Raw genomic sequence first — 12111 nt, 5'->3', positions numbered from 1 at the left:
AAATTTTGTGACAAAATTTGACGTTCGTGAAAAAGCGTAAACAAACAGCTATTTGGCGCAGTTGTGACCCATTGTTATGATAATAATGCTAAAATGCATGATTCTAATTGATTTATATACCTAGTTAGTGTTTCTTAAACAAAATATCGATGATATTCAGATGTTGGAGCTTTTTGTCGCTCTTGTGTATGTTTTTGGTGCGGCCACGAGAAAAGCTCTTTTTTGCAGTTGACAAGCAATTTTGACAAAGTTGAAAAAATTTTCAACATTTTTTCAGCTCCGTGGCCACGCGCTATATTGTTTACATTCTTTCTAATTAGCTCGAATTTGTCGAACTGGTTCAATTTGCGACAAACTCCATTCGAGCAGTTCTGAGGTGCATTGTGTAAATGCACCCTCAGTCTGTGTCAAATCTGGCTGACATTTGGCTCAGCTGTCAGAACGTTATCTCGGTCAATTCCTGTTAAATTCACAGAAGAGGCAGTTGCTATCGGTGCACAACATTTACTAAACTCATTTACCGCAAACCCACACATCGAAAAACAAAAATGCCGAAAAAGAACGGTTTCTTTTATTTTATGCTCGACTACAAGAAGCGCGAGGAGGCCAAGGGACGAAAGTTCAGCGGCCTGGATCAGGTGGCACCCATTGCCGGCGAAGTATGGAAGGTACGTAAAAACACTATCGTTCTACCACAATGCACTTCATGTGTGCGCTTCTTTTATTGTTCTCCAGAAAATGAACGCCCAGCAGCGTGAACCGTACAACGTGCAGGCGAAGCAGGACGTGTTAAACACGAGCGGTGGCAAGGGCAAGATAACCAACATTGGCATACCGATCAGCGAAATTACGCAGGAAAAACGCGACCGGGAGAGCAAAGCGGAACGGCTGAAAAAGCTCGTCAGCACGCTGGTGATGAATGCTGCATCGAAAAATGGTATGTGTGGAGGGAATCACAGACAAGCGGAGCGTGTTGCTCATTCCGCCGATACTCACGGACGCCTTCTTTCCGCCTTTCTTTCCGCAGTGCTTGAAAAGCAAGAGTTTTACTTCATTTCCATGGCCTACTTCTGTCGGACGAACACTGGCGTCCATCTGCCGGCCGAGCTGGCCGTCGTGCGGTACAGTCTCGAGGGTGGCGTAAAGGACAAGCTCCACATGTTCATCAATCCGGGCCGGCTGCCGATCGGGATGGCGTACGATGCGCAGCGGCACGCCGAGGAGGACCACCAGCTGCCGCTGCCACCGAACGCGATGGGCGTGTCGGATTACGGTGACGTGGCGATGAGGCTGTTCTCCTTTCTGCTGCAGAACGACGACATGCCGCTACTGTTCACCGACGAGACCGATGTGCCCCGGGTGGAAAGCATGCTGGAGCACATTCTGAGCGACCATCTCAGCGAGATTGAGCTGCGCATCTGCCCGCTGGCGGAGCTGTTCTTCCGGCTGAAGCAAAACGTCGAGCTGTACATGATGGACCAGACCACCTTCCCGTCCGTGTACATTGCGCAGCAAATCATCACGAAGGACGTGTACGACTACACCAAGGGCATCAGCTGCGACTACCACGAGGAGAAGGACAACGTGCTGTACTGCCCGCTGTCCCGGTGCATCCGCTGGGCGTACATCATCTCGGACAACTGCTGCCAGGACATGGGCATCGAGCCGATCCCCGGGAAGCATGTGCCGCTGAACGCCAACACCAACCCGACCGCCTGCACCTACGATCTGTCCTCGTTCGTGTCGGCGCACGACGACCGGGACTCGTTCGTGTCCGGGTCGAACGTCAGCCGTTTCACGAACCCGCTGACCGGAGATTCCTACGCCAGCAGCCAGCTGCCGGCGTCGGCGGGTCGAGGTGCAAAGCGTTTCGGTCCGGGCGGCAGTTCGCGGGCCAACAGCAGCAGCAGTGCGGTACGGTCGCACTTTGAAAGCGTCGAAGAGTCGATCAATACAAACAGCTCGCTTGAAAGCAGCTCGCTCGAAAGCAGCTCGCAAAGCGACGATAAGACGGAGCTGCACGAAAGCCTCAAACGTTCGGCCGCGTGGGAAAGCAACAGCAGCATGGCGGGTGGCAGTGCCTGGGGCCCGGAAACAAAGTCGCCCGCCAGTAGCAGCTTCCGTGGGGCGGGCCGTGGACGGGGCCAGCTGCTGGAGGAGTTTCCACCGCTTGCCGGCGTTGGTGGACGTGGCCGCGCTCGGCGGTTCCTGTGAGCCGGGAGATTTTTTTCTGTCTTTTCGCAGTTTTTTTTTTAATCATTCATTACTTTCTGTGCGCGTGCCTTCGGTTAGGGATATAGTGCCATGAGCAGATTTCGAAAACAAAACGCAAACAATTAGAATTACATCCAAAACGAACAATCAAGAGCTTACTTACTGACTCGCGCGCTTCATTGTGCACAAGGGCGACGACTTTTTTTTTTTTTTTTTAAAGCATTTTTACTTGGGCTTAACCAAAGCCAATGATTTTTTTTCCCAAGATTCCCAACCACTCGTTTCGGTATTATGAAATCGTCTGAATTACGTATTAATAAAAGTAGTACGTAAAGAACTTATTGGCACGCTTTTGTAAAGTTTCATTGAATGTTGTGAATACAGTTTTTGTTCTTGTTTATTATTATTATTATTATTATCCCAGGCCATCTTTTGATTACATTTTTTTCATCTTCTTTCTATTATTTACGCGAACAAACTAGGTACGAAAAATTATGATAAAAAGAATGTGGAATGAATATCATTAATACGGCACATTACTTCCTTCATCATCTCATATGGGGGGGCTTTTTTCGCTTTATACGCTGTGCCTACTATGCTGTGCCTCTGCAATACTATCTTTACCACGTTTGCCGATCCTCTCCTGCCCGCCGCCCCTCTCTCTGCCACCTGTTTTCCGACTAGTGCCAAGTGCCAAGATGGGGTGAACGTTACAAAACCATGTGGTGAGACGGCGCTGACACGTGTCTATCACAAAAGTGTCTGCAAATGTGTGCTATACTATACAAAAATATACGGGCGCACGGGTGCTAGAAAAGGACGATGCGAATGGATAGTAAAACTTTTGTTCAAACAGTGTAAATGTGTGCATATATGTAATCGACTTTTTACATGACAGAGTTACACCGTGCCAAACGAGATCAGCATGTAAAACAAACAAACAAACTGTGTAAATAAACAAATCAAAATAACAATTCGCACTTTTTCCCCCATTTTCGCCAACATTTGAATACCTTCCTTTCTTCTTCCTATTCAGCCATATTTTCCTATTATCCTTTCCCTTCCCTTGATACGAACTACAATTCAACGCGCGTCCGTTTGGTTACGGATATATAAGAGCAAAGGAATATATATAATAATAATAATTTAATACAAATTCGTGACTTCTCGAACCAACATGTACACATATACACAAAAGTAAAAGGGTGATGAAGATAAAAATGGGTGATAGAGGCAAAACGAGGACGTGTGTGTGTGTGTGTCTCTTTGGAGTGTTCACATTTATGGTGCCTTTTTCTTTTCCTCCTGTACGATGGCACATTGATTTAATGTTTTTTGTTTTGCTTTAACGTCTGGTTTTGGTCTAACTCTCTAAAAGTAATCTCTTTTGCAAAATCTGTTTTCCCGTTCGATTGTGGGTGCGGCGCTCTCGCCAGGGTGCGCTTTTTGCGTTTTGAAACGTCCACAAAACAGTACTTTTTCGCGATGGAAACGATCCCTTTACTCGGCCTCCATCTCTGCTTCTTTTTTTTACAAAAAAAAACACGCACCAACCGGGGACGGGAGCCCCTCTCTTTCGCTCTATTTCTCTCTCTCTTTCACTCTCTGAGAGACGCCGGAAAGCGTTTATGTTTGTATTAAAACTCACTCGATCTTTGGACCATGAGGAGGATAATTGCAATTCCCATACTGCCCATGGGATCCTTGAACCTTTTTCCTTTTCCGTTCCAACCGTAATCAAATTAAAACACGCTTTCACCCCTAACCAATCGACAACAAATTAGGTTGCCCGTGTGAGTGCGCGTGTGTGTGTATGTGACACCACATTGCAGCGGGCCAACAGCAACAACAAAACAAAAAACAACGAGCAAACTAATCCCGCTGTACATCCTTGCGCCGGTAGGCGGTCGGTTCCTTAATCGGTGACGCATCGCCACCCCCCAGCAGGGAGCCAATCTTTCGCGCTTCCGGTTCAATCAGCTCAACAACGGGCCGGATCGGAAGCGGATCCACCACGGTGGTCGTCGAAGTCGCCGTAGTCGGCTGCTTGCTCACGCCACCGGGCAGGGCGGCCGCAATGCGCGAGATCACCGTCGTCGTACCCTTGGCCGGTGTCATGCCGTGGCCGCTCAGATTGAACCGATTCTCCACCTCCTTGGTGGTGGCCTTGAACGTTTCGATCATCGCATTGCGGGTGCGCTCGATCAGCTCCGGGATGTCGTCGATCGTGAGGCCCTTCGTTTCGATCGGTGGCAGCGCGGTCACGATCACGTGCCCCGGGTTCATCACCTTGTTCTTGGTGTCCAGGAACGTGTGGTACGAGCTGTACACGACCGGCAGTATCGGCAGCTGGGCCCGAACGGCCACGTGGAAAGCGCCCTTTTTGAACGGGTGGATTTCGTTGGTGATGCGGCGCGTACCCTCGGGGAATACCCACAGCTTGGTGCGCTTTTCGATCAGCATCTTGGTGGACTCGTTCATTGCCGTTTGGGCGCGCTGCGCATGCCGCCGGTCGATGAAGATCAGCCCGGACAGCCAGGCGGCCAGCCCGAACGGCCAGGCGAAAAACAGTTCCCGCTTGGCGATCACCGTACACTTGTCCATCAGGTGCCAGAAGTCGAACATACCTTTTGAGGGGGAGAGAGAGAACAAAATTAAAATCAACGTTGCACACACACACACACACATACACGCACACTTACCTAAAATATCGAGTGAGCTTTGATGGTTGGCCACCATTACCATCGCCCGATCGGCACCCATGTGCTCGGCACCGCGCACCTCCCACTTCATGCTGATGATTGGCGACGCAAGGCGGCAGAATTTGCTCGCCAGTCTGTAAGAGTAAAAAGGGGGATAAATCATTGAAAAAATTACATCGAGTTCAAGGCGTACAGCCCCTTCGGGTTGTTTAGAAGAGCGATTGGCATATTTCTCCCCCCTAAATGCGGATTTTCTAATAAGAACATTATATCTCCAATTAGATAAAATAGTGTGCGCCGAGGCTCCTTGCACGGCTCACGCACAACAGCACGCACTTTACGAACGCAAACAAGGCAACCTAGACACCTAGCCGTGGCCATGGTTACGCCGCTGCCTGAGACGTGTGTTGAGCATCCTTAATAGCACCGGGCCCAGAGAACTGGTCGAAGAAGTATGTTCATTTGTCCAACCGGACGGCATGTTACGGCAGAGTTTGACAGGCCCGATAGCACACGTCCCTCTCGTACATGGGCGATAATAAATTGCCTCACTGTCTACTGGTACTAGGTAGGTGTCACTGGATCGAGCATGTCACGAAAATAATACTGCCTTCATCCTTAAAACGAGAGGCGCACACAGAGACGCCTTCTGGACGGTTCTCGCTGCTTAAGCGCGCGCGTCCGCCTTGACCTAGGATACATACGCAGATATTGGACGCCGCCAACCTCAGAGAAAGAGAGAGTGAGATAGAGAGGCAGCAACAGCGCGGAGTTGTTAATGCACCGGTATAAAAAGCGGGTCAAGCTAAACATACTCCCTCCTCCTCTCCTTTTCGCGTTATTGGTGCCCGCGTGTGTTTTTTTTCCTGCACCAAGCAGGCAGCGGTGGTCGCGGGGTGTGCGGATAATCCTTATCAACAACATCGGTAGCACACCGTAGCGCCGCACATCGCTAATTGCTTGGCGGGTGTGAATGGGTACCGTTGTTATGCTATCTATGTGGGCCATGCAAAGAGTTGTTAAATTGGCGTCCAAGTAGGCCTGCATTTTAGCCGGTTCTCAGCGTACGATCGAGAATGTGATCTTTTAGACTGGGCACACCAAGAGCAAAAGAGCAAATTTGCGTGGGCAAACGTTCTTAATTAACCGTATTAGAGTAGGATTGAACAAAAAGAACGTTCTTTAAAATCATACGCAAAGCCGCCTTTTGTGTGTCAGCCAATAAGGGGGCATGTGGCAGGGCAATTAGCGGCCACACTCTGCTGCCTTCTCTTATCATACCGCCCCATACGACACATAGTTATTTCGATACCATAATTATAATTATCTCCACCCTCCACTCCCCTTCTAATGCTTCCATTTTCTCTTAAAGCACCACTAACGCCCAAAGATAGCGTAAGCCCATTGTGACTTTAGCACGCGTCCACGCGTCCCCTATCCCAGGGAGGGGGGGGGGCAAGCAGCGTCGCCATTTACTTCTTTTATGATCATACTTTTTTGCTCTTGCTTCTGGAGGCACCCCATCATAAAGTGGGTGGTGATTTAATTCACATTTAAGCTGGTGGAACGTGTCGACAGGTACAAAGTACATCTTGGTGCACGCAGGATGGAACGGTAGCAGCTACTGAAGCTACTGGAACTTCCTTCTTCTGTGCCGCCCGAGCAAGGCCACTGCCCGGGGTATGTCCCCATGTCTATAAAAGACGCCCCCCCCCCCCCCTCCTTATCACTTGGACGCGGTCGTGCGTGGTGGTGCGGGTGCATCATCGAGTGTGCCGACGGTTCGAGAACCGTCTGTGGCGGAATGTGTGGCATTAGACGTGTAAGAGAGCTTTGTGATGATGATGCGCCGCGCTGTCGTCATCGACGCCCCTACGGCTACTGTTGGTTGAACTCTTTCAGCTAAACATTTGTTCGATTTGATAAGCAAAAGAGCTAAGGAACTGGCTTGAAAATGGTCGGCACCATTTGCTGGTCATTAAACTCTCTACCTCTAACAACAAACGGGAACAATAATCGGGAATGGGGGGGTTTATTTAAACCGTCACCGTTTGATCTTCTACCTAAAGTAATCGGTGTTGTTTTGCTTGCTTGCTTGCGCACACCACTCTCGCTAATTCCTCCCACAAATCCCAATCATTCTCCTTCGCCTTAAGATTGCTTTTGTTTTATTGCACATAACCTTTGAGCGAGGAGGGCGAAGGAACACAGCCGGAACCCGAGGATCTAAAAACCAATCGCATTCTTCGGTTGGTAACGATAATAGAAGAGCAAGGTCCCAAAATAACGATACGGGGATACGATTGCGCACACTGGATGGGACCGAGATAACCGACTGCCTCAGAGATCTCCTCCTTTTTACGCTTTATTTTCTGCAAAATGCTATCACCAAACGATAACCATTCATTATCGGTGCTTCGAGGGGGGGGGGGGCGCAATTTATTATTTTGGGATTATTGTGGATTATTGTTACGCCGTCTCGCTAGCAAGGACGCAAACGGTGCTGCGCTGACGCCAACCGTTTCTGCGCACAAAGGTGGGCTCGTAACTAGAAACACACCAGAACTCAAAAGTGCATTCGTACGGAAGGGCGTCTTCGCGGCAGCAATGATAATGATATGGGCCAGTTGTGTGGGATTTAAACGTTATTGTATTTAAAGCATCGGTTCTGTTAATGCATCCCCATGATTGACGTAGGTAGGATGGATTGCATTTTTTGATTATTATTTTTGTTGGAAGATTATTGTTGATGCAACAGAAATAACTCCGGGCACATCGGGGGTCGTCGCTTGAATTGCGGGGTTGTATCCAGGCAAGATAAAAAAAAGGGAAACCTGTAAGATACACAGTGTTGTATCACTGCCCGCGGGTCATACCCTCCACAGGGGGTAGTAACCGGTACTTCGGAAGCTCCTATCTCTTTTCCGGCGAACCGTAAGCAAAGCCTTTTTATGCTGAGCTATGCACATTTCTTCCCTTCGCCCGGTGCAGCATTCTTTGCTGTGGCTTATTCCGAGTGGAAATGGAAACGTTTTGCTTGGGCTGGTAACAGTTCTTCGCTCTCTCTCTTTCTCTCTCACACACACAAGGGTGTGTTGAGTTGGGTGCATGTAGCCTTGAGCAAATGTCCCACGTCATAGCGTGTGTGGTACTTAAGCCAAACAAAAAAAAAAAGCAGTACTTTATCGACAAATGGCCAACGAGCGTTTTCCCAAGGCCACACGACACGTGCAGGCTGCCCGCCGGGTCTGTCTGGCCTTTAAGGTTGTGTCCGCCAAAACCACTGCGGAGTTAATGTTCAAGGTTGTTTGGGTACTGTTTGGCACTAGCAGCATCTGCTATCTGCAGTTTTTATGCAGTTAATTTTAGGCTTTAAATCTCATTAGAAGAAAAGCGGTACACCACAAAAAACGGGGCGCCTGAGGGTTGGCATTGTGGTGCGTTACGCAAAAGTCCAGCAAAATTTAGTGTTCATTGCAGGCAAATGAGTCGCTCGCGTTAATTTTAAATTAGCGGTAAAAAATAGCAAAGAGGATCATGCACTTCATTAACATGAAAGCATTATTTTGCAATCAAATTCGTCACATTGTTTCTGATTGCAAATTATGCTCCAACGCGTAATCTTGTGCGATCCTGCCGCTTGGTGAAGAGATCATACATTGGACGGGGGCATACCGATCGCATCTTTATGACATCCTCCTATGTGTCTGTGTGGCAGGCTTCTCAATTCATCAATCCAAGCAGGCGGTGTGTGTCTCGCTGTCTCGTGCTGCAAACGAGAACGAACCGCAACCGTGTTTCCATCGCTACCGCTTCTCCGATTTTTGAGCTTCCTTAACGAACCGAGAATTCCCCTAGTTCTTGCCGGGAAGAAAGTGATGTGCTGTTTTATTATCAGCAGTTCCGCACGGCCGGCACCGAACCGCCAAGCACTTGACAGCTAATTGAACCGAATTGAGTAAACATACCAGCACCAACACACACACGCGCGGAGCAGCCGCCGGTTCCCCCCCCCCATCAAAAACGACGCTATGCTCCATCCATTCATCGCAGATTTACTCTTTCGTCGCGACATCTAGATCGCGCGAACGCACGCATATGATGATCCACGCCACGGGCAAAACGGTCCCTCCTCTCCTCTCAGGGTACCGAAGGGGCGAAAACGACACAACGGCCCTTGTTTGAGTGTGTTTGTGTGTGTGTGTGCACGAGCGTACGGCGGTGTGGTTTAACATATAGGAATTACGGATCGGCGGGAGTGGGCCGCGACAAAAGCGCCCGAAGAGGATGGATTTGGGATGTGATTCAGTCGGCAATGCTGTGCGCAACGTGCCCCCAGCGGAAAGCGCTGTCCAGACAGATTGGTGCTGTGTGTGGGCTGCCCATGTTGAGGTCGTTTCTTTTTCGCACACTGTTGGTCGTTCGGCGTTCTACTTGAAGGAAGTACAAGGAATGCTTGCCTTCTTTTTTAATTTAGTTTACATTTTGTGAATTTCAGGTATGTTGTGGAACATCTGCTCCAATAGAAAGGTTCGTGAAAAAAATACAGAAAAAGAGAAAAAAAATGTTTAAATATTATACAGTCATTTTCAACCGTCATTATTAAGACTGGCCCCCTGAGAAAGTACACATCATCACGTTGGATCGTAGGTGGATGCCACTTCAGATGGCCCTTTGGCAATAAATGGCTCCCAGTGGGCACGATAAAGCGCGCCAAACACACCTCCTCCATTCTTGGCGATTGAATTGTCCCGGACACTGTCGGGTGTGGGTACGGGCGCGTATATGAACTACATCCCAATCATCTCGCCCTATCTTTCGCCCACCATGGTGGTACGAATTGATAAATGCAGCAGCACCACACTACCACACAACACTGTATCGCACACTCCTGACATACCAGCGGCAGTAGTGGCAAAGACGTACGGCCAGGTATGGGGAGGAGAGACCTGAGAGCACGAAGAAAACCACGATACGCCAAACGGAGCCACACGGCGCATATTTGTCCCTTCTCCCTCTCATCAATAAGCTGATTCATTGTGGAGCATATGCGTTGATGGGTTTGATGATAAGAATGGTCGGGGGCTTTGGAGGGCTGTAATTATACCGGACGATGTGTGTTTGTGCCGGTGTGTTGCTGCATGGTAATTGAAAATGGTCCAATGAAATGGCTAATTTTAGAATTTGTTTTAAAATAATAATCATGCTTCGCACGAGTGTGGCGGTGAAGGAAAAAAAAGGGGATTAAATGCCATCGATTGACATTTGGCTGAAAAGGTGAGATTAAACAGGGAGCGGTTAATAAGAACGAGCCGCCGTGTAGTTTGCACTGCCAAAGGTAAACATTTTGGGAACTGTACCATAAACAAACGGGATTCACTTTCATTTCCATATTTTTTTTGGTGTTGGACTGGTTTGCGGTGGTGAAAGAATTTCCAAACACACTACGGCACTTGGCACTTGGTAATTGTGTACATCGCAAGTGTGCGCCCTTGAGTGCCTGTCCGCTGGCTGGTATTAGATCGATACGTTTGCTAGCGCCAGCGTGTTTGTCTTCTAGCCATAAGAAGTCCCACACAGCTGTTTGGGGAGACACTTTCTGGGCACACTAGATGGCATTTCAGCTGAAAAAGTGCTAAAAGAAAACCAAAATTAAATCGTGCACACACTATTAATGTGCCTTTCACACAGCCAACGTCAACTGTCCCTTTCCCATGGAAATTGAAAGAAAAATCCTTTTTTGCCCCGCCTCCAATCGTAGTAGCATGTGTGAATCCGTCATCTGCAAAGGAAAGGGCACCAATTCCCCAAAGGACGGCCAGAAGTCCAATATCGATTACTGCGACGACACGTTCCGTGTGTCTATTTTCCCGGGGTCGTCGGTTTTTTCACAGCGTGTTTTCCACGCACCCTGCACGCACAGCTCTGCGCTATCGCTATCGGTGCCCACCTCTCGCTCTCTCTCTTCCTGCCACGAAAAGATGGAGCACGTTACAAAACGCATAGCGAAGGAAAAGCGGGTACCCCAGAACATCCTAGAAGCTTTTTCGCTCTCTACACTGCTACCCGCGCCGCACGCCTACTACTACTGTCTTGCGCCCATCTGTTTGGTGGTGTGTGGCTACTTACGTCAGGTTTCTCACATCGCACGGCCGGAACAGGAAGATGGGTATGAAAAAGAAGGAGTTCAGTATGACCACCGCGTAGTAGACGAAGATTTTAAAGTAGTACCGGAAGCGGCTCGACGTTTCGTAAAATATTGGCATCAGTATGATGGCACAGACGAGAAACAGCTCCGCGTAGTTGGACAACATTTTGGCGATGTACGTTTTTCTTGTTATTGTTGTTGCACTGTTTTCGTGTTTTTCTTGCTTTAAAAGCTGCTCCTTCGCACACTGTCCGTTCGCGGAAGGAGCGAGAAAAATCCCGGGGTGTTGGTTTGGGGTTTCGTTTGGTCACGCACGGACGGTGATGTTACTATTTGCCACCGGGTGCACTGGTTTTGCAATGGTGTTTTTTTTTCTTGTCGCGACGGAGGTGGAAAATATCAATCAACGCTTTTTACACAATGCTCCTGCAATCAATACACTGCTCACACACACACACATACTGACACACGCGCACATCTGATCAGCGAATTGCACTTCTGCATGCACACTCTGCCCGCAATTGTCAGCAAAAAGCAGCAAGCGTGGAATATTTAGTTCCACCGCACCCGCTTTTCGCACTTTTACACTACATTCGCCAAAATATCGATTCGTTGCACTGCACACGTTGGTTTCTTGCCTTTTTCTTGGGGTACGATCCTTGACGGCGAATGTCCTGACGGAAAGGCGATGCTGCGAATGTTGTATCAACTGTCGGTCCGGCACGGGCCCCCTAGCATGCTCGGGTCGATGTGGACGGGTACAATGCTGTACTGTTGGATCAGTGGCCGATTCTGGTAGAATACGTCCGATGTTTTCACTGCTGCGACTGTTTATTTACAGCATCGCAGGTCTATGTCCGCCATGCGTGCAGGTCGCTTGTGTTTTTCACTGGCTTATGGAGCCAAACCGATGTTGCTTCGCTTCGTGCGAAACCGACGTTAGAGCGGGTTGAACCTTTTGCGTAAGTGTGAAAGAGACGGGCTAACAATTCGAACCATCGGCATGCTTCACTCCTACGAAGCGGAGGTTTCCGGCCGAATGTTAAC

At 48.9% G+C, this 12111-nt stretch overlaps 2 protein-coding genes across 3 annotated transcripts; one reads left to right on the top strand and one right to left on the bottom strand.

The window, feature by feature from the left end:
* Positions 1–409: 409 nt before the first annotated feature.
* Positions 410–2555, top strand: LOC1281096 (protein maelstrom homolog). Of its 2 annotated transcripts, XM_321033.6 has the most exons (3): positions 410–668; positions 736–937; positions 1028–2555. In XM_321033.6, the coding sequence occupies exons 1-3, from the start codon at positions 549–551 to the stop codon at positions 2212–2214; spliced, it is 1509 nt and encodes a 502-aa protein (XP_321033.6). In that variant the 5' UTR covers positions 410–548; the 3' UTR covers positions 2215–2555. The 2 variants fall into 2 exon arrangements, with proteins under 2 accessions (XP_321033.6, XP_061519567.1); XM_061663583.1 differs by having other exon boundaries at positions 420–668; positions 736–2555.
* A 9-nt stretch (positions 2556–2564) lies between these two features.
* On the bottom strand, positions 2565–11994 carry LOC1281097 (1-acyl-sn-glycerol-3-phosphate acyltransferase alpha). Its single transcript, XM_321034.6, has 3 exons — positions 11046–11994; positions 4917–5050; positions 2565–4841 (listed from the first exon to the last, which is right to left on the bottom strand). The coding sequence occupies exons 1-3, from the start codon at positions 11228–11230 to the stop codon at positions 4087–4089; spliced, it is 1074 nt and encodes a 357-aa protein (XP_321034.6). The 5' UTR covers positions 11231–11994; the 3' UTR covers positions 2565–4086.
* Positions 11995–12111: the final 117 nt, after the last annotated feature.

Source organism: Anopheles gambiae, chromosome 2 (genome assembly GCF_943734735.2).
Source record: "Anopheles gambiae chromosome 2, idAnoGambNW_F1_1, whole genome shotgun sequence".
Taxonomy (NCBI): domain Eukaryota; kingdom Metazoa; phylum Arthropoda; class Insecta; order Diptera; family Culicidae; genus Anopheles; species Anopheles gambiae.
This window is presented reverse-complemented; position numbering and strand designations above follow the sequence as displayed.